Source organism: Porites lutea, chromosome 8 (assembly GCF_958299795.1).
Source record: "Porites lutea chromosome 8, jaPorLute2.1, whole genome shotgun sequence".
NCBI classification, from domain to species: Eukaryota; Metazoa; Cnidaria; class Anthozoa; order Scleractinia; family Poritidae; genus Porites; species Porites lutea.
Window position 1 is genome coordinate 28,214,585 of NC_133208.1, and position 22,142 is coordinate 28,236,726.

General features: G+C 40.1%; 2 protein-coding genes across 2 annotated transcripts; both read left to right on the forward strand.

The window, feature by feature from the left end:
- Window positions 1-1,399: 1,399 nt before the first annotated feature.
- Window positions 1,400-11,887, forward strand: LOC140945953 (prolyl 4-hydroxylase subunit alpha-1-like). The gene is made up of 13 exons (XM_073395017.1): window positions 1,400-1,881; window positions 3,721-3,861; window positions 4,582-4,772; window positions 5,308-5,359; window positions 6,340-6,506; window positions 6,837-7,007; window positions 7,934-8,004; window positions 8,568-8,667; window positions 9,082-9,132; window positions 9,733-9,795; window positions 10,186-10,254; window positions 11,302-11,398; window positions 11,737-11,887. The coding sequence occupies exons 1-13, from the start codon at window positions 1,536-1,538 to the stop codon at window positions 11,805-11,807; spliced, it is 1,590 nt and encodes a 529-aa protein (XP_073251118.1). The 5' UTR covers window positions 1,400-1,535; the 3' UTR covers window positions 11,808-11,887.
- Window positions 11,888-13,783: 1,896 nt separating this feature from the next.
- LOC140946065 (enkurin domain-containing protein 1-like) lies at window positions 13,784-21,366 on the forward strand. The gene is made up of 6 exons (XM_073395134.1): window positions 13,784-14,203; window positions 16,342-16,512; window positions 17,640-17,791; window positions 18,617-18,777; window positions 19,554-19,690; window positions 20,934-21,366. The coding sequence occupies exons 1-6, from the start codon at window positions 13,996-13,998 to the stop codon at window positions 21,092-21,094; spliced, it is 990 nt and encodes a 329-aa protein (XP_073251235.1). The 5' UTR covers window positions 13,784-13,995; the 3' UTR covers window positions 21,095-21,366.
- The last annotated feature ends 776 nt before the right edge of the window (window positions 21,367-22,142 follow it).

Below are 22,142 nucleotides of genomic sequence, written 5' to 3' on the forward strand. Positions count from 1 at the left end.
CATTCATTGCAACAATCAATTATTTATCTAAAGGACATTTAAGTAGAAATCGCGAAACATGACAAGCTTCACGTAACAATCTCAATTTCGAAAAAAAATTAGTAAAATGACAATGGGATTTGAAAAACGAAACGAAAATGTCTTCTGTGACAGGTATAGACGTCACGCAACTTTTCGCGGCATTTGTGTGTTTTTTTTCGCGCCCTCTGACTCTTCAAAACGAAAACTGGGCGCAGTCAGGACTCAGGAGAGAATGTTTCAGTGCTTTCAGGCAGCTCAGGATAATTTTCAGATCCGTCCAACTGACTAGGACGAATGTTCATTTTCATTTTTTAGGCGTTGCATCAGCTTTCTTTGCCAAAATTGGGGAGTTCGCAGGCTCGTCGGCTTGCTGAGGATCTTAGGCCCTGTTCAGACGCCGCTCCACTCATGTGCCGAACTCAACTCTGCTAAATGAAGAGCGGCGTCTGAATCATTTTGGTACGGCAGTTTTAGTTTGGTACGGCAAAAGAGTCTGTCGAACTTTTGTCGAACTTAACTTAGGTTCAACACACGGTACGCCGTCTGAATCAGATGTCGCGCCAGTGTCGCTCCAAAGTCGAACTTATTCAGTTAGGTTCGGCACATGGAAAGTACGGCGTCTGAACCAGGCCTTAGAGTCCTTGAACTTTATTCTCTCCCCTAGGCGTGGACTCGTCAGCCCATTTCCTCTGAAAAAGTTTGATCAAGTTTTGTTGTTGTAGTTGATGTTGTTGTTTTTTGTACTAAGCCTTATCGGTCGTTTCTCTCCTTTCTTTCCCTCATGCATATCTCTCCTAGTCTCATGCATGTACGATAACGTCTCTGTTATTTGCTGGCCGATTTGGAAAAATGAAATATTGAAGCCGGATTACGGTCCAGGGAACTGAGGGAAGGAATTCTCTTTTGCTCACCCCAGTCTCTCCCTAACTTCTCCCAATTGAATGCTGCTATATTAGTATATATATTACCATCCAACGTTTTTCATCCATTAATTTCTGTCGCAACTGTTCGTACTTATTTCAAGGAACTTGTTTCTGTTTCTTTCACAGAAATTCTCTCCAAGCTAGAGAGAATAAAGTTCCCATGTTCCCTTGTTTTGACTCCGCCTGTCACATCGAAGTAAATATGATGCCAAACTTGGAAATACACTTATGTAGGTAATTCCTGAAGTTCCGTTTTTTATGAACAATAGCAAGACCCGCTGACCACCTGCTTTTTAAGTGTTTGAGCCACAAATCAAAACAAAACTTAACAAGAAAAAGAAACAAAGTTTGCCTTGCTATAAAAAAAAGAGAAAGAGAAAATTTTTTTACTTTAAGACTTGTGTAGGTTGAGTTAAAAGCAATGTACGGTTTTTCCAACAAGGTATTAAGGTTTTTCCAAAATCTTTTTGCTCGGTAAGTACAGAAATGTTTGCAATAAATAATTAATGTTTCAAAGGCTTCCCCTTTGAAATCTGGCTAGAGCAAACAAAACCACAAATCACATGCTCTGACACAAGAACGCTCGACAAAATGGACCGTCGATATTTATATGTTTTCATATTTCTGGCTGTCTGTGGGAATTTTCGACGAAAATCGTCAGTGGCTGGCGATAGTTTTGCATCCATAGCACAACTCGAGAAAATTGTGAACTTAGAAATTCAACTGGGTGAAAGTTTGGAAAGATTTCTCGAGCAGGAGAATAAACGATTGCAAGAGATCAAACAATTCGCGAAACGCGTAAAAGAAGCCACAGAACTAGTTAAGAAAGATGGAATGAAAGTTCTCGAAAATCCGACTGCAACATATGCTGTTATAAAACGCTTTGCAAACGGATGGACAGAGTTGGCAGGATTTTTAAGCAAGGATTACTCTCAGAGTAAGTAAATAACTAACAATTAATTTAATCAGGTTGATTGACCCAATTTGATTAGATCAATCGTTGTGCTAAATTGCTCTTGAATAATAACAGCAATACTAAACAATTAATTTAAACTAGACCCTGGTACAGTGTCTGCTATCAAAATGGTCGTTTGAAATTAGCTGTCCGGCTGATCAGCGCGTTTTCCACGCTATTCACGCATGGGCAAATAATATGATTCCATTTCCTGAGTTCTGTTTCTTAGCATATGCTGTCATCCAGACTAAATTTTTAAAAAAGACCTTTTCTTTGAAATAAGATCCCAAAGAAAATAGTGTTCGATTTCCTTCGAACCACCTGAAGTAATCTTACTACTTGGGTAGCTTGTGCCAGGCTCTCAGATAGTAGGGACGCTGGACGTTGAAATAAGATGCGCGTGATCTGGGAGGTAGCGCACGTTTTTACGATTCTCTCTCTGAACTCTCTTTGCCTATACTAGTCTTTCTCAAAGTCCTTTGCATGTCATTTCCGCTTCCGGTAGTAGGGTCTAGCGCGAAGGACGGGGATGGAGCTTCCGCTCTCTTGCTTCCTTTTACCGCACAAAAAGTAATTAAAATCTCCCTAGACTGCGAGCAGTCTCTCTTTTTCTTCAGATTTACTAAGGGGAGTGCACGCGCGCGCGAGCGTTGCGCCTTCAGTCATGCACGTGGTCATTTGCGTGTCTCGGGCGTTTTGCTCGACGGACCAAGAAAAAAGAGAGACTGCTCGTAGTCTAAAATCTCCCACTTGCGCTTCGCGATAGTGAAAAATTTTGAGCTCGACGTGTGGGCACTGGTCTATGTCTATACTTGCGATCATAGATTTAGCCTATGATCACACTATACTGTCGCGCCTCCACGCGGCACCGTGCCATCCCCTCGATAGGGCTTCTATTACTGTAATTTTAAAACCATTTCTGTAACGGAGCGAAGCGGCGGCGGGTCGACCTCTAAAGTGGATTCAGTCACATATAAATACTTGACATACTTTATTGTTTCCTCCCCAAAGGGGCTTTTCAGGAACAATCATTATTCACAAGCATTACCATGATTTAACTAATTACAACACTTAACTTAGTACTAATTGTAATGCTTAACTAATTACTAATTACGATACTGTCTTTTTAAACTTAACTAGGAATCATTTACAAAGTTGTCTAAAAGTTGGTTCCTTAAGAGACGTTTAAAAATGTGAACAGATTGGATTAATTTACGAAAAGGTTCTAAATTGTTCCGTTAATTAATAGTCCTGTAATCAAGTTCTCTCAGTGTGGAGACTGTTCTGAAAAGAGAAATATTGGATAGGTATTCATACTATACCGGACATAGCTTTTTGTGTGGGCATGAAATGATATCCCCTAAATAGTGTGAACATGACATTAGAATCACGTTTACGATGATTATTTGACAATTCAAATTTCAACCTTCAACTTTATTCATTCATTCACACATATAATTACAACATTCACGACGGCTTCCACCCACGTACAGAGGAGCCGAATCGAGGCTGGGGAAGAGACACAAATTTAAAGAAAGTAAAGGAAAAAAAGAAATATTTTACAAACAGTACCAGCTGTCGTAAAATAAGAATTATAGTATGAATTAAGCTATCTAAATGACAATGTGAATTACACAGAGAATATATAGCTTAAGTCGTGTTCCTGAGCTAGTTAAATTTAAGTTGTTGCATGATTTCAGTGATTTCAAGATAGTCATTAGATTTAGATAAAATTTTAAAGAGCTTACTCCTTAAGCAATCGTCAATTTGAATCACGTGACCAAGTTTTCCGTTTACTTATACTTTAATTTGCTCGTACAGATTTGCAAAATTTACTGAGGACAAACGAGTGGCAGTTCCCTAATTACAACGAGGACCTTGTGGGAGCCATGGCAGCATTGTATCGTCTTCAAGATACATACAATATATCAAGTGTTGATATGATAAACAATAATATGCCAGGTAAGCAAAATAAAAATTAGGTAGCTATAAAGCTCGAGCCAGTATTGTGCTGCCCCGTCACTCCTCTTTCTTGATCGTGTTCCCACTTTCTCAACAAGCTCGAGCGAAAAACGCTAGCTACGCTGACTACCAGCTGGTCAAACTGCCGAGGAAGTTCACGGTATTCGCGCCGCACTGAATATGGGCCCAAAGGACGGTTTGAATTAGGACGTCACATGATTTTGGGTACGACCCGCCGATTAACGTAGACATAGTTCCGTGTGTCGCTTCTTTCCTTCCGGACGGAGAGAAGTGACAACCGGTACGTGAAGTGGCTAAAGCAAAATAATGCTTCAGGAGAATAAAAAATGATTTCGTACCGCAATAAATTGGTGGATAAAAAAAAGCTTTTACATGTAGGTATAAAACCATGCCAAGTTCTGGGGCGTACTCCCTAAAATGGCCCAAACAGAGAGGCTCCGCCCGAAAGGGGTACCACTCTCAGGCTTCAGGTATATGAAAGGGTAGGGATTCACTGGTTGAAGTATGTGAAAGGGACTGTAAAATGGCCCAAAAAGGCTAACAGATGCATCTTATGGCTGTCAAAAAGTCAAGAAAACGTTCTGGTTTTGTGATTTATTCGTATTTTTTTGAAGTGTGGTTTTGTACCAGGTGAATATCTGACTGCAAAGGCCATTATACTTGGACCCTCTCTAAGAGATTTCTGTGTTTCACTTTTAGGATGTGGCCCTGCTCCAGAGCTTTTAGCAGAGGACTGCTTTGAACTAGGGGTGCTGGCTTATCAAGCAGGGAGATACGGACAGGGCCTGGACTGGCTTAGGATGGCAGATAAATTGACCCGTCGTGGGAGACACGAAGGAGCAATAAATCACACAGAAGTCTTGGAACACTTAGCATGGGTGGAATTTATCGTAAGACAATTCAAATCACTCAGTGACCTAAGTGGCAGATTAAGGGGGAGGTGACTGGGTTGACGATCGATTAGATAGCAAGTTACCCTTTTTCTGAACAGTAAAAAATATAGCATCGTCTTTTTCATGGATTTTTCCTCAGGGTAGGGGGCGGCTGTACTTAGGATACAAAAAGTTGCAGTGAACAATAATGTCAGAAAAAAAAAGCTGGCAGTCATTACATAAAGGATAGAATAGTGGGCCACTATCGTCTCTTGAACAACACCTCGAGTTTGTGGAAGGGCAGATCTGTCAAGGAGCCATCATAGTCTCTTCTGTAGCCGGTCAATCCGAGGTCATAAGGGGACTAGGGCGGGGTCAAACAATACAGTTCGAGTTCGTGTTTTAGTTTTAATTTCTTGCTCGACTTCCACTGCAACTCGAGCTCAAAGTAAGCTGGCTGTTATCAACTAAAAGGTTATCCCCGACTTTGCAAGCTAATTTAGTGAAATCTTTTACTTTAAAAATCTAAGGCTCGTTTCTTTTCCTTGTTTAGAAAGGGAATCCGGAACGTTCTCTAAATCTAACCTTGGAAATATTAAAAAATGGTAAGATTTCTTATCCCGGTATTAAATTGAAAACTGAAGTCTTTCCTTACTTTGTTAAGAGCTGGAAAGGAATCAAATGTTATAACGTATTTCAGAACCTCAATGTACATCATTACTATACTTAGTTTCGATTTCTGCTTACTTATGAAACGAAGTTTAAGGGAACCATATACATCTTGGAGCGTCAAGCAGGGTACCGAAAATGGGGACGCTTACATTTATTTAAGCACATGGGGGAGGGGTATTTTATTTAGCGAAATGGGGCGCTATACTGCTTTTCAAACAACCAGAAGATGGTCAATTCGCCGTAAAGAACTTACACATAAGGTGAAAGAGCTCAAGTATATGAAGTCAAGAAGTCATGAAGCCGAAGATCAAAAACAAGTCCGAACTTCCAGCACGTGAATAAACGATACCGGATCAGTCTACATGAAGCAAGTGCTGCAGTCATAACCTGAGATCAGGCCCAATTTGAGCGGTTCTCATTATTCTCTCTAACGGCCACCGCATGTAATTTTCAGAGCGAAACGAAAATAGAGCCTGATCTCAGGTTACTGCAGTCATGGGTAATTACCATAGTCTATCAGTTATTAATATTGATTGTGAAGATCTAAAAGAATATGGGGAAAGGGGCCTTATTACCTTTTTACCATAAAAGAGGCCTTACAGAGGATTACAGTAAGCCTTAATAGAAACGCCCAATTGCATGGGTCGCCCTCATCTTACCCTCCCTCCGACCTCATTACTTATCTCTCTAGTCGCCTTTTTAATTTCTTTTTACCGTAAAATCAGTAAAAAGAGGAGCGCAAGACAAAATCTAAACAAAAGGCTGCGTATACGTTAACGGCCTAGCCCTCCCCAGCTCTCGACTTGTCGACCCCACCTATCCATCTTTGCATACGTCTGGCGACAGTAGCACACTAAAATCTGCAACGAACTTTAACTCAGATAATTTGTTGGTAACAATGTTTCAATTGTAGTTCCTCATAGCAAACAGGCCAAAGAAAATGTCATGCACTACAAGCGAGTCGCTGAACATGGAACCACTGAAACGTATGAGCAAACAAAGGCTAAAGAGGAGGCAATCAACACAGCTGCATTCACACAGGGCGAGTATGCAACGCTATGCAGGGGAAATAGAAGTCAGGTAATGGCTTTTACTTTTGTCTACCACAGGCAACCCAAATCTATGTTTCAAAGAACACATTCCTAACAACAAATTCATTGCATTAGCTCGTTATGTATATTTTTTCAGACATTCCAACATTTATGAAAATCTTAGTCTTTTGTGTCAGTTACCTCAAAATTGGCTTACTAGCTAACTTTATCATACTCTTTCTATCTCTAGTATATTTTAAGTTGTATTCCGTAATTTTTTTTGATTAAGCAGGTAACGTGACAGCGAGCTGCAACGGTCCTATTGCAAGAGAGAAAGAATAAATTATCGTCACTTTAATGATTTCTTTTTCTTACTCAGAGTACCCCTCAAGGTAACCTCGTTTGCTGGTACGAAAACAAAAAGGACCCTCTGCTCATGCTCAAACCTGTTAAAGTAGAAATGGTATGGCGAAAACCCCGGATCTTTATATTTAGAGACCTCCTGAGCCCTCTGGAAGCGAAACAAATAAAAGACATAGCCACGCCCAAGGTGAGTTATCATTAAGTGGAGTGACGCATACCCCTTTAAATTTTGCCTAGTTGAATATCTCGTATTCCATATATCCCTATAATCCAACAACAGTTGATGATACAATTTGTAAAATATCTTAAGCTGGTTCGCGTTTTGAAAATGTAAGTGCTCAAAAAATAAGCAAAGAAAACATTGCTTTTTTCTCTGCCTCTTCTTCCTTTCTCCTCGCTAATACTTTCCTCTCAGTTTTCAAATTCCCTTCTTTAGTGTGATTTTTGGGCTAATCGGACGCAAGAAACTTGCGTTTCGGCCTGGCTGCAATTTCCGAGGGATGGGAGAAAGTGTTTGACAAATCTAGAGAGGTCTATGCTTGTATTAACCCAATGCGTTTCATATTCTCCAGCATGGCGTTTTTTGTGCACGTGACTGACCAGTTGCAAAGGGCCCATATGACCCAAAGAAAGCGGGCGTCTGTTATAACTGAAATAATAACGTTGTTTAAGTGTTTAGGAGGAGGCGGTGTGGTCGAACGGTTAGGGCACTGGACTTGTAATTCGGAGGCCCGAGTTCAAGTCCCGCGCTGACCGCTAGCTAAGGTAGTTCCGGCATTAAATCTTCGGCCACGCCTGTGCGGCCAACTGGTCTGCCTCCGGCCAGTTGATATTCTTAACCATGTTATGGTCCATTTCAATTATTATTATAATTAGAGTATTAGTGTTAGTGTTTATGTATTACTATTGATACTTACGTAGAGAGAAAGAGAAGTATGAAAATAAAGCCTGTTTTAGTGTAAACTGAGAATTGTTCTGATGACTACAACCGCTGTTATAAAAAAAATGGCGTTTTTATACTCGGTTTAGCCACCTATATTACCAACGTAGCTGTTTTAACTACAGATTTTATTGTTGTCTTTAACTATGTCTCATTTCTTTTGGCCTTGGTAGCTGCAAAGAGCAACAGTATTTAACAAGGAGACTGGTGAACTTGAAAACGCTGATTATCGAGTAAGCAAAAGGTACGTAAGCAGTTACGCGTCAGAACTTGTAGGTCTGGACAAAATCCTTTACCAATAGTGCGCAATTCAAATAAAACTTCTATGGCAGCACTTTCACTTTTTACTTTGTGTTTCTCATTATTTTGCGACATGATATTTATTTTTTTGCTTTTTTAACTATATTATGAGTTTGGCCTTATTAATAGTTAGTCTGAGTACAGAGGCCGAAATGAATGAACGGAAAAAATGTTAGACTGAATTAGTCATCAAAATACACGGTGTCCAATACAAGACCGTCAGAGAATAAAAGAGGATGAAAGAAGGATGAATGAACAAATGAATTGAATGACTTGAATGAATCAATGAATCAATCAGCTTCAATCAATAATCAATCAATCAAAAAGTGAAGGAAGGAAGGCAGGAAGGATAGAATGAAGGAATTAATGATAGAACGAACGAAGAAACGATGAGTAGTATAAACTTACATGAAACTATACGTTCGGGGAAAAGGTGAACAAAAATTTTAAAAAAGCTAAGGGAGCAATAAAGAGGAAGTAATGTACTGAAGGAATTTTATAATGCAGTGCTTGGCTGGAAAGCGAAGACAGTGAAGTCGTCGCAAGACTGAACAGACGTATTGGAGCCGTAACAGGCCTGGAAATGACTACCGCAGAGCCTTTGCAGGTATTTTAAATATGACAAATCCCCATCCCCGTTGTAGTTTAGTTTAACTTTAATTTTCATTCGTTGCTTTTTCTGATCCATTCTATAAGTAAAAATAAAAAATGAGAAAAACGGAAAGTAACTCAGTATTTTACCGTACACATTCATCTAGCATCCCTGGGACAGCAATATAACAATGTAATACTGAATAAGTCATGATCATGTAGTTTATTTGCGACCTTCAGTCTCTATCAAACACGCGTAAAACCAAAACAAACTGTAACATGCACCAGGTTTCCTGCTCCAATTAGCCGCATTTTTTACCGATGAAGTCGCAAAATTTGAAATTTTAGGACTTCTATTATGATGGATAAGATATTTTAATATCTTATCCATCATAATAGAAGTAATATACTGTATTATTGCATTTACCAGATTGCAAACTATGGCATGGCTGGACAATATGAATATCACATGGATTTTGGAGTAAGTAGCAGCCTTCATCAGTCATTAAGCCAGAATTCAGCCCAATTACCTTCTTTAGTATTAAAGTCGTCAAATAGGTCGCTCAAATTTACTCCCGACCACGGCACCCCTGTGAAACTGAGCACGAATGCCTTCCTCCAGTAGCCTATATAACAGACGTTTACGTTTTGCATGCTCTTCGCTCTTTTCGCGCATGCCTTCGCTCTCCTGAAAAAAGCAAAAAAAACGGCTGTTATGCAGGCTATTATCCAGCTGTCTGATGGTATAAGAGAAGAATTCCCGGCAAGCTCGCTTTTTGTAGAATGGTTTGTTAGGGTATAATCAGGCCTGCAATACTGCCTTTTGGGTTCCTGCTTTTGATTACACATGCTGCACCGATTCGAAGTGCGCCAAAAAAGGTGTTGTACATTTTTGAAGGTTGTTTTTGCAAGTTGGAACAATAAAGAAGGTCATGCAAGAGGCAAATGAACGGCACCGATCAAGAACTCTCGTTGGACTATAGGCCAGGGTTCGTGCCAGTCTGTCTGACTGCAGATCCAGGGGTCAGTAGTTTTTTCTATGTATACCAGGCTTATCCCTTTTTATTATTATTATTTTCAGGACCCTGGTTCGCCTTTGGACTTATCTCCGAACGGAAACCGCGTTGCCACAGTTCTTATTTATGTATGTAGATTCAGAATGAGTTATTTTGCTTTATCTCATTATTGCCTCCTCGGCGTTAGTGATCATTGATTATGATCAACATGTACATAAGAAGTGAATAAATAAACTTTCATTGAAACAGCGGGAGAATGATTTTGCCCGAAAACGATCATCGCAGATATGTACGCAACTTAAGCAGTTGCGAAAACAAAGCCTCGGCTTTCACGAAGTGACTAGCTCTTAGCTGGCATAATATCTTTGTAAATAGCGCTGCACCGACATTGCAGAGGTCATGGGTTCGAATCCTGTTCGAATCCTATGTTCTGTTTTTTTAACTGCTTGCAATGCGACGATCTTTTCAAGTGAAACTTAAATTACGGTGACTAAACTTTATTTCTATTACCTTAACAGTTGAATGACGTCAGCGCGGGAGGTTACACAGTATTTACAAAGGCAAAAACGTATGTCGCTCCTACTAAGGTATGAATTCGATAAGTAACATAAATGCCATTTTTAGTTAGTATTGACTATTTTCGAATCCCCCATAATACACTCTGTTGGCCCCCCAAAATTTTGCTGAAGTTATTGTCTTCAAATGCTCTAGGAAAAATGCAGTACTCCCAGTAGCCTCCCACGCAGGCGTTCTAAGGGGTTCGTCACGCGTTCCTGCCGCACTAACCTTAGTGGAGCAGGAACGCGTGACGAACCCCTAAGAACGACTGCGTGGGAGGCTATACTCCCAGGAGCATATGAAATCAACGGTGGGGGAGAGGGCAAACAGAGTGATAACCATATGGTGTAGTACTGGTAACAGCCAACTATAGAAAAGTTTGCAACATTTTTGAAGTCTTTAGACGAGCATGCTCTTCTTCTCATACGCACCGAATTTTTTACTTATCAAATGAAGCCATACTTTCGATCATCAGAGTCTAACCTTAGCCCGCCTGTCTCGTCACCTCTCATTTTGTAAGAAGTTTCATCCGTCTTAGTTATCAAATTCATTACTACGCCCTACCAAGAGGGGATCTGAAGGCCCCACACCCTCTCTAGCTATTTAGGTGTCGATAGAGGCCTTTTTTCAATACACTGTCACGCGCGGTCGCGTTCGTTCGCTCTACTGTCCCTGAGGGAAAATGAGGGACTACTCGTAGTCTATTATTCATTAGTAAAATCCAACTAGTGGTCTATTATCAATGCTGCGTTCTGATTGGTTGAGCTACTACTAGGCTATATGTTATAGCCCACTAGTAGCGAAAAGCGCCGGCTTTAAAAACCAAAACAATAACGGCTGAATCGCGTTTTGCTAGCTAAAGTTGTTTTGTTTCGACATTTTTGACAAACTGGCTGAATTATACTAAAACAATTATTCCTCTCGCCCTCATGCCCTCTGAGTCAATAGCCCATTCGGCCAATGGGCTTTGGCCTCCTGGGCTATTGACTCAGAGCCCATTTGGGCTCGAAAAATAATTGTTAAAAAACTAAAAGTGTTAGATCCACTTCCTACTAAATCTGTAATGTGATTTTCAGGGGGACGCAGTATTCTGGTACAACTTAAAAAGATCAGGTGACGGAGACTACGATACAGAGCATGCAGCATGTCCAGTCCTTTGCGGCAATAAATGGGGTGGGTGTTCAAACACTGATCAGTTTAATTTCAATACACACTGTCTTTTTTGCACGATGAATCACTCAAAATTACAAGTACTGGTGGTCTGAGATGAGTAAAGCAGTCTCAGTAGATCAAGTTCCACCGAAACCCGCCCGCGTACGCATCAGTTTATCTGTGCCTTCCTTTGGTCACTATCTTGCCCGGCACCTGTCGTTACATCTGCAACCAACGCCAAATTATACGAAAATCGAGCAGCTTCGTTCCTTTTCATATGCTCGTTCATTTTATCAGTCACACACACTCATTTGTTAATTTTATTCATTTATTTATACTCTTGTTTTGTTGTTTTTTAGTTGCAAATAAGTGGTTACACATCCGTGGCCAGGAATTTCGACGAAAATGCAGTCTTGATCGTGATGCCTAATTACGGAACGTGGAACCAATATATGGAGCTGTTTCTGTTCAATTCAGGGAGGCCGCTAAAATGAAATTCGACTCACGTGTCAAGTTACTGCCGCCAATTCCGTCTATTAAACGACAGGAAAATACGTCGTGAGTTATGATTTGTGAAGTTATGAATAAAACGCATGTAACAACTTTCAAACGTCAATGTAAAGTTCAAGAAAATTCACACTTTAACCTTCTCAAAACTGGTAAAAGAATTAAAATTTTAAGAACATGTTTTTAAATAACAATTATTGTGCCATGTTGATGTGTTTTGATGAGCTTTTCTTGGGACATTTTGTGTTCAGCCTTAAACTCATTGCGTAAATTTGGCCTCTTCTAACCAACGTAGACTCTGTTGCTAGTCATGCTTCCTCTTCTATCAAAACCGATACAATAGGAGTAGCAAAACGGTAACCATAGGGACAAACCACTTGAGAGGTGTGTATCGGATCCGCTTCTGTACGGACCTGGATGAGTAAAATTCTGGCTCTCATCCTTTAGAGGGCAAGAAGACTTACAAAATTTGATCGAAATGAAACAAACAACAACAACAACAAACTGATAAATTTTTTTTCCCACATATTTTCCTTCACTCAGTATGGACACCATTAACTCTAATCAATCAGAAACAGAGACTTCAAATGCCCCAGACCAAGGAGATCAAGAGAGAATGAGCTTATTCTCTCTTGCCCGGACTGGTTCGGTGAAAGTGCGGTTGTCCAATGTGTCTCCCGTTTCTCTTAAAAAAAATTGTCCAGTGTATTGACTTGGATAGTGAATATTCCGTCCCTCACAGGAGTCTATTATGCGCACCAGGGGCTGGTTTCTCCGAACGTCCCGGTAACTTTTCGGGCCCGAAATTCGAATAATATAAAGAATACAAACCAGTACATTTGACTTTGATAACTGATGGATTTATCATATCATCTGCAAAAATTTCGAAACCTCGATAAACAGCTGTGCGGGCCGTTAGAGTATCGGGAATTTCGGGAAACGGACCCCTGGTCCCGATTAGGCTTTGATAGATTGTGCTAGCGTAATTTTCGGCATAATTTTTCATTTCGAGCATAATTTTCAGCTATATTTTCGAAAAAAAGCCCTGTTAGCATAATTTGCACTTTTGAGAAGTTTTGCAGCACAATGTTTTGATGTACTGATCTTCCAACCAATTTTTGACCAAAAATCAATTTTTTTGTCCGCTTATTAATATTTTCGCTTTAATGGGACATGAGTAACACAGGGAGTGACCTAGGAATCTTTCTACTGGACTCAACCCATGCGCATAACTTGCTTGGTTACCCAAGATGGCGTCCGCGACAACGGGTGCATTATGTGAAAAAAAAAAACAGGGAACTTGTAATGAATTATGCGCTATTAAAGTTTCTAGTTGTAAATAGGGTAAATGTGTTTACCATTTAGTTGTTTGTGGGGATAATGGATAACTGGACAAATAATTAAAGGGATACGGGATGACTGACAAAATAATTTTGGGGATAAGGGAGGGGCGAAGTAGCGATAAGTGAAATTGCGTTCTGGTTCTACATTCAACATAATCGATTCACACTAAGGGATAACAAGGGATAAGGGATAACAATCGATTCACACTAAGGGATAACAAGACCCCCCTGTGGAAAAGGGGGAAGTGGAAGCATAATTTAAACAAAAGAAGCAAGGCTAATTTTACGGTCGGAAAAAAATATATTTTTTACCAGTATTTTCTGTATCTTTTGTAATCTCTGCATAATTTCTATATTTTTTGCCAAAATGAGCAAAATTGACGAAAACCAGCATAATTATTGCCATAAGTTTAGACATATGGGAGCACCGCTAGTAGCATATTATGCTACTCTCCGGGCCTCTGAAATTTCGCGCCGCGAGCCGCGATCATGATCATATGTCCAGCGGTAACGATTTCATAGTAACGCGTTGCCTTGTGGGATTTCTTTAGTTGTTTAGCATACCAACGGAAAGATAACAGCTTTACGAACTCTATCGTTTATTGTTTTAAAGATTCACGGAAATCTCTGGTAAAATCAACTTGATTTGCATTCCAAAACATCGAACAGTCACTGTCAAGTATGTTCCATCGAAATATTATGATAGAATTACGCGAACAGCCTGGTGTCGATTGAGTTTGGAAGTGAACCCAAGTCAACCGCGATAAGATGTTGTCAACATGGACAATACCAACTGATCCAGGATTCGAAACAAGAAGGCCAACAAGCGCAGATAGATACAGTGCAGGTTATGCAGAGAGGTTACCAAAGGCAAGAGTCAAGCCGGAAGCGCTTTCAAATGCGATTAAGAATCAAGGAACGCTTGCCCAGCTGTTTAATCCTCAAGCCAGACCGTACTCCATCGGATCAAGACCTTGTAAGTGACATTCGCTTTACTAAAAAGATAGCTTAATTTGCTGAACTGTTTTAGTAATAAACTACATCCTTGAAATAAAAATAAGCTATATAGGCTTTCGGTGTTAACATGGCTTGCTTACCAATTACCTTAGTCAGCGAAGTAACTAAGTAACGTCTGCAAAGCAGCGCCGAGATCCTTTTTCTGAACCCCCGACGGGCTCAATGAATTACCGGAAGTGCTTTTTGAGTTTCCCTTCATTGGCAAATCGAGAATGGCTTTTTTAACAGGCCAATCATGGCATGTACTCAAATCCTGGTACACAGACCTGGGGGGGTTGCACAGTTTCGCAGACAGACTTAACCAGAGTTAAGTTTCCTCTGTGGCGCAGGCTAGTAAAGACCAAACCAGTAAAGAAATTTTAAGCTGCACTACACATGGTCCTTGGTTAGTACGTCTGCGAAGCAGTCTGGTGGCCTTGTTCTGGGCTCCCAACAGACTTGATGGATTACCGGAAGAGCATATTTTCGAATTTCCTTTCATCTTGATTGGCAAATCAACAATCTCTATGCATTTTCAATAGGCCAATCATTGTGCATACTCAAATCCTTGTACACAGATGGCAGCGTTCAAGTTAGTTCTTTCAAGCGGGGGATCATGTAGACCATCTGAGGGGTCACCAAGACCATGTGCTAATTTTTTCGTTTTATTTAACTTAGCAGTAAACACTTATATGTCATTTGTTGCGTCAGGAAGCCTTCTTTGTCGGGTCATTGACTAAAGACCCATCTCTTATCTGGAACACTGAGATAAGGGCAAAGAACAAGGATTTTGGAACTGTTTTGCAGATGGACTTAACCAGAGTTTAGTTTCATCTGCAGTGTAGGCTAACCTAGATTAAGCTTAGTTGATTATGTGAGTTTGGAAGTCATCTGAAAAGTAAAAGTTAAAAAAGAACTAATCTTCTTGTAAGGTGAATGAAATAACTGTAACTCAGCAGATCTCAACCTTTTATTGTTTGAATAACCCAAAACCCATATTCCAGTTACTTGTTAGGTATACGTATTTAGCAGGTAACATATTTAAGTACAATGTGGCCTATTGTGAATTATATTTTCGTTTCTTGGGTTATTTTCACCAGTCATTTCAATGCAAAGCTGTTTCAATACAGGTTTAATTAGTCGAGGTGTAAATAGTTTCATGTCGTTGGCTTAAAGAACGAAGAATATTCACCCAACATGTGTTTCTTGTTTACATGCAAACTGTACTTGAAGTGAACAAAATTTTTGTACAATTTCACTACTTGAGTTCATATCAAAACAACCAGTTTTCATGTGTTGTAGGTAGCATGTCTGTCAAATTGGTTGCTCAAATAGAACTTTGCCAATAGATTTGTTTTAATTAAGACTTTGTTTTGGTGAAGTCGAAGTGAGAGCATGCTCTTTCAACAGTTACATGTAAGAGACAGACCATGTTACTTGAAAAAGGAACTCAGGAATGTAAAGAAAAAACTCTAGTTGCAGATGGACACATAATGCCGGTCCCAAAGATGTCATTATTGCAGAGAGTTGACTGTATCAGTGATTTAGTTTCCTCTGTATCAGTGCATCCCTGACGCATAAAAGTCCCCAAAGATGCAAAATAATTCATAGCACGCCTCCTGTAGGACGCGAGGATCGATCGATCTAAACATGTGTATTTGTAGAAATATCCGGCCTGTTCATGTAATTTCTGTGGCAGTAATTACGGCTGTTGTTTAATGATGCATAATTCTTTTAGCCTTTGTTGTGCTTTAAAATAGAAGGACTATGTTTTATTTCAGTATACTGTAATACAGAGATTTGGAGTCTGTCTTCAGATTAACTGTCTGGTTACGTGAAGGCCCAAGCATTTCCAATAATTATTATGGACTCGTTTTCTTTACTAGGACTCATTGGTTCAGGACAGGGACTCATGATTTTTTATAAGAGGATTCCTAGGACTCACCATAACTATTTGTGACAAAATCTCTGCTGTATCTGACAATTTGTAAACAGGTTGTCCCTACAACTCTATTGCATTAAGCTAAGGTCTATTGAACTGCTGAGCCAACTTATGATTTAACCTTAGCTAATTATATTGAATACCATTCCCATCAGTGATTAATTTTCTGCTTACAGCTTCTGCACAGTCGAAGAATTTTGCAAAAGAAAATGTACATCGAATCAAGGAGATCCAGAAAGCAAATAGAGAAAAGCAAAGAGAGGCCATGACGACTGAACCAGTTAAAGCAGTTTATAAACCTGGAAAATTTGATCATGTGGATTCTAAAGTTGCCCAAGAAGTGAAGGTATGGAGAGCTTTAATAACAATAATTCTTTATCATCATCTAAGAGTAAGGTCTCATCTTGATTGTGGATTGATTGCAGGTTACATTATCTCTTTGTCGTCTGGCTGTTTGTTTAAACATCTGGCCAAGAGTTGTTCAAAGGCTGAAGAGCGCTATCCACCTGATAAATCTCTACCCTGTGGAGAGTGCAATTATTATTAGTTTCCCATACTAATTAGTGGATAGTGATTTATATGGTGGATAGCTCTATCCGGCATTTTGAACATTACCAGGGCCTGTTCAGTCTTTTACACAAGGGTTACCATGCGCAATAATAATGTTAGTAAGATTTACAAGTATCCAGGGAGCCCACTCCCCTAAGCAGTTTTCAGTGGGGTTGTTAAAGGATTCCAGCTGCCATTTCATGGTGTTTTCAGGCAATGTGTAAATTTACAAGAATTTTATTGATCACACCATACTAAAGTATCACTGAAGAAGTTTTACTTGAAAGGTCATGTGAAAACATTTTATCCACAGGTTTAAAAGTGAAAACAATGTTCTATATTTTCTTGTCTGTTTGTAATTCAGTCTGGACAGAAAGGTTAAACACTGGTGTTCATCCCAGTATTGCTTACAGATCAATATTTTATACTCATTTTCAATTTTATTCTCCTACGCTTCAAAGTTATTATCACACCCAATGATAACCGATACACAAATGATATTTCAAAGTTGAACCAAGGGTAAATTGAACATAAGACAAAATAATGTCAGCACCCAGGTTTAGGCCAGTAAATGTTACTAATAATAGAAAACTACAAATTTTACATACAGTACATTTTAACTTGATACTTTTTTCAGAAGAAAAATATAATCGAGTAACAGACTAGCATCCTTAGTACTAGAGTACTCTCTCGAGTTCCTGTCAGTAGTGTCAATTTTGCTGACCAGAAGATGTTTTCACTCTGACTTGTTCTAAAGTAACATAATAATGTGCAGTGTAAACACTCCCATCATCAAAGAACTGTCCTGAATGAGCTATGATCTCGTAGAAAAATTCAACAATAGTAAGTTAGATTAAAGTCATGTTATTATAAAACAGTACTTACTGTATGGACAAACTTAAGTCTATTCATCTTTATTAGGCTCCTCCTCCACCACTACAGAGATCAAACTCTGCAACATTTCTCCGAGCTGGCTCAAGAAATGGACCCCCAGTTAAAGATCGCCCTACATCTTGTGAGCCTGTTATTCCACGCGAGATGAAGCTTACTGTCCCCAAGGCAACTATTGCTAAAGAGGTTTGTAGAAATTTAAAAGCTTGGAATAAGTGGAAGCAAGTGATATAAAAATTGAACAACATTTCATTGTGATCCTTTGATTAAAAGCACTTTAAATTCTTTGTCAAGTGCAGATGTCAGCGTTACGGTGGTGTTTCTTAGGCCCAGTTCAAATGTCGATCTTTTCATGTACCAACCTTAACACCTATTTAGGTCGAACCAAATGATACAAGTTTGATGATTGATTCAGACATCAAACTTAATTTATTTTCACAATTTTCAGTGGTCTAAAATGGGTACAAGTGAAAATAAATATTAGTTTGTGCATTAGGTTTGGCACATGAGAAGTTCGTTGTTGAACTGAAGTTGCTTCACAGTCGAAATTCCCATGTAGGCCACCCGATCCTTATTCGTGGGTTGACCCAAATTAGATATGTTGAACCACTCTCTGCTTCCATGTTTGTTTTCAATCATTAGTTGACATCTAGTTTAGCTGAGAAATTTTTTCAAAATTACATTTGATGAAAGTGAATTTGATAATAATTTATATTATTATAGCAAAAAGTTCTAAAAAGAAGCATATCCTCTCAAACGGCGTGGGATTTGTGATGTTTTAGGATGCAAAAATCCGTGCAGTAAATCACTTACCTCTCGAGCGTACTGTAACTGTACAAATGTGAACATCAAACCACAAACCTGAGATTAAAGCACTAGGCACATGACTTCTTGACATCTGAGGTTTGCGGGAACTGTAGAAAAACCTCGATCTTAAGGTCTCTAATGAAACTATTTACTCTCCTGTTAGGTGTATGTGCTTTTTGTGATCTGTTTGTGTTTTCGTTTCAGCACAAGCCAAAAGTCAGAAACATAAATCATGTTGGTGATAATATTCGCAGAGCACCCTCCCCTCTCAGACCCCGCCCACCCTCAGTTATAGCAGCGGAGCAGCTTGCAGCTAAAAAGGAACAAGCTGAAAAACGTTACAAGAGAGGAAAAGTACCTAAATAGTAAGTTTACTTAGAAATAATCTAAGTTTGTCATGGCCTGCGCCACAGACAAAAGTTAACTTCTGGTTAAGTCCGTCTGTGAAACAGCACCGAAATCCTTGTCCTGGGCCCCATCCTGTGTAGGAGGATTTGAGTATGTACTATGATTGGCCTGTTAAGAAAGCCGTTGTTAATTTGCCAATCAGGTTGAAGGGAAATTCGAAACACATTTCCAGTAACTCATCGAGTCGACTGGGGACCCAGAACAAGGATTTCAGTGCCGCTTCGCAGACGTTACTAACAGCAAAATCCACTAGCCCCGGGCTATCGGACATGACTTTCATTGCACGCTGTTAAATTACCTTGGCAACGCAGGCCTCTTAAAAGAGGAGGTGACGGGTTTAAAATGAGAAAGAATGGCCATTTTTGCTAGAGATGTTTATGTCATCTGAGATGAACAATGATTTTAATATCTTAGATGTTAATGTGTTAACTAGATGATTTTATCATTTGCACCCCCCCACCCCTCCCTCCTGTCTTGTACCCATTTTATCCCCTTTTATGCCCACTATGTATGTTAAGGGTTTCAAAAATCAGTCATTTTCACCAAAGGTTTTGTTCGCGACTACACTCTGCAGACAGTGATGATATGTTAATTTTTAAGCTGATTTTCAAAGAAACTTGAAATTACCGTTAATGTTGCTGGTGTAGTACCAACCTCTTAACAGGAGCTGTGGAGACAGTGTTTTGTCTTGCAGTATTAACTAGACATTTTTGTTGTTGTTGTTGTTGTTAAGTCTCAAAGTTCGGCAAGATCAATGGAAGCAAGAAGAAGCAGAAAGAATTGCCAACATGCCAGACCCTAGTGTTCCAGCAGGTCATGCACTCATGCCTCGAGACGAACAACGACAGACTCTCGCTAACCTGCAAACAAGTAAGTAACAAAGCTCCCCAGGGAGAGGGGGAGCTCGGTTTCTCAAGACATGGTAGGGTGAACTTCTCCAAGAGTTACATTTTTGTTGTAGGTCAAATTTATTGTTCCTCTGCTAGCAGCCAGGCCTCTGCTAGCAGCCAGGCCTCTGCTAGCAGCCAGGCCTCTGCTAGCAGCCAGGCCTCTGCTAGCAGCCAGGCCTCTGCTAGCAGCCAGGCCTCTGCTAGCAGCCAGGCCTCTGCTAGCAGCCAGGCCTCTGCTAGCAGCCAGGCCTCTGCTAGCAGCCAGGCCTCTGCTAGCAGCCAGGCCTCTGCTAGCAGCCAGGCCTCTGCTAGCAGCCAGGTCTCTGCTAGCAGCCAGGTCTCTGCTAGCAGCCAGGCCTCTGCTAGCAGCCAGGCCTCTGCTAGCAGCCAGGTCTCTGCTAGCAGCCAGGTCTCTGCTAGCAGCCAGGCCTCTGCTAGCAGCCAGGCCTCTACTAGCAGCCAGGCCTCTGCTAGCAGCCAGGCCTCTGCTAGCAGGAAAATTTATTCTTGGTTCAAATTTGATTAGTCCTTTGTGTGTTAAATAGTAATATTATTGTGAAAGGTTTGAACCCAGGAGTCATTTCATAAGTTGGTGGAACATGATCATCTGGGTGAACGTAATCCTGAATAGGACTGTTTTAACATCCTCCATCCACCGTGTTAGATACATTTAAGTGGGCGCAAAGTTTTACCTCATTCAAATCCTATCAGGTTGTTCAAATTTATCTTTTCGTCTAATGTAAGTGATTCTGGATTCCAAAATCTGGAAAATTTTTGCCTGTCAGTGTGAAATCCGGAATCCATAAACTTTTTGTTGTGAAATCTGGAATCATGGGCTTTGGAATCCGGAATACAGCTCAAGGACTCCAGAATCCCGCTAACGATTGGAATCCAGAATCCAAATCCCACTGACAGAGAATCCGGAATCCATGGCGTGGAATCTAGAATCCAAGAATGTCTTAAATTTCCTTACATGGGGCGAATCTTTTATCATGTTGCACTCAACAATGTTGCATAAAGTGGGACCAACTCTTTTGCCTCAATTTAAACAGGCCCAAAAACTTTTACTTCGTAACTTTCTCCTTTCCCCGCGTTCATTCTCATCCTATCGAAGCTTTTAAATCTGTAGTTTTGTAAATCTATAGTGCTTATCGTACTGTTAATAAATTAATTTATTTGAGTATTTTCTTTTTTCTTCTTTTTGGTTTTTCATTTATTTAAAGGCCAAGCGGAGCTTCTCACCCAATTAAACGCACTTCCAGTTCGAGTGGATACGCTCCGAGTGAAGACAACCAAAGCAGAACTGGAAAGAAAACTTGCTGAAATAGAGGACGCTATAAAAATATTCTCCAGACCGAAAGTGTTTGTAAAACTGGATGACTGAAGTTAAGCCCTCAGAGGGGATGTTTGTGGAGTGTTTGCGCCACCAATGTAAAACGTGGACTGTTGAAGGGAACTACGTGATAAAGAGATGTGAAAATTTTAAGAACAATGAGATTAGTTTAAAGACAATGAACTAAGTTAAACACCGACATAGTTTCAAAACAACCAAGATGAAACTGATACTTAAGTTGGTCAAACAATTTCTCTTGGAGTCTATTGAACACTGAGGAAAGTGGGTCTATATTAATTTTTTGAAGTAGGTGGCTGGGACTGTTTTGTGGTTACCTTCCCACGGGACCTTTCAACATTTTCGCTGTGTTCGCAGGGAACTTTGATTAGCCTGCGAGCAAGCTCTCCTATTTGGGCGAGTGAAGCGAGTCTCGCTTACCCAAATAGGAGAGCTTGCTCGCAGGCTAAACTTTGATCGGCTAAGCGTCTAGATTTTCCGTGTGAACGGAACCCCTAAACACACGAATTTTAAACCGGTAGAAAATTCGTCCATGCCGTGAACATAGCCTAAATCTCCTACGCAGCCGTTTTTTGTGTTGTCACGCAACGCTTTTCCCCCGGGAGAAGCGTTGGGTGACGACACAAAAATGGCTGCGAAGGAGACTGCTTGAACTGAAGTCTTTGACAAATCGCTTAAGATGGCGCTGTTGTTATCATTATCATTTGAAAAATATATAAAACTGTTCTAGTGAGGCCTTAAACTGCTGATGAAAAAGTAAAAACGAAAATCCAAGCTTTCGCCGATCAACGGCGTCATCAGGGTGATGATGATGATGCCTTTGATCAGCAAAAGCTTTGATTTTAGGTTTTACTTTTTAATCAGTGGTTAAGGCCTCACTAGAAAAGTTTTTTTATCTTTAATTATGCTGCTGAAGGACAACATGAACAGATTATCATTTTAATTTGTTTGCCCACTTTTTGCCGAGTAGAAGTTGAAAATTCTACCAGACTTTGCCACAGTCTTCCACTTGATGTTTTCTCACACTCAGTGGGAGAAAATTGTTTCAAAAGGAGCCCGCGTACGCCAGGGTTTTTGATTC

Excerpts from the sequence above, each read along its gene's own strand:
- LOC140945953 (XM_073395017.1), top strand. The coding sequence starts at position 1,536 with ATGGACCGTCGATATTTATATGTTTTCATATTTCTGGCTGTCTGTGGG. Across the intron at positions 7,008-7,933 it reads AAGACATAGCCACGCCCAAG|CTGCAAAGAGCAACAGTATT; the intron begins GTGAGTTATCAT and ends TGGCCTTGGTAG. Across the intron at positions 9,796-10,185 it reads TTGCCACAGTTCTTATTTAT|TTGAATGACGTCAGCGCGGG; the intron begins GTATGTAGATTC and ends TTACCTTAACAG.
- LOC140946065 (XM_073395134.1), top strand. The coding sequence starts at position 13,996 with ATGTTGTCAACATGGACAATACCAACTGATCCAGGATTCGAAACAAGA. Across the intron at positions 14,204-16,341 it reads CTCCATCGGATCAAGACCTT|CTTCTGCACAGTCGAAGAAT; the intron begins GTAAGTGACATT and ends TTCTGCTTACAG. Across the intron at positions 18,778-19,553 it reads AGAGGAAAAGTACCTAAATA|TCTCAAAGTTCGGCAAGATC; the intron begins GTAAGTTTACTT and ends GTTGTTGTTAAG.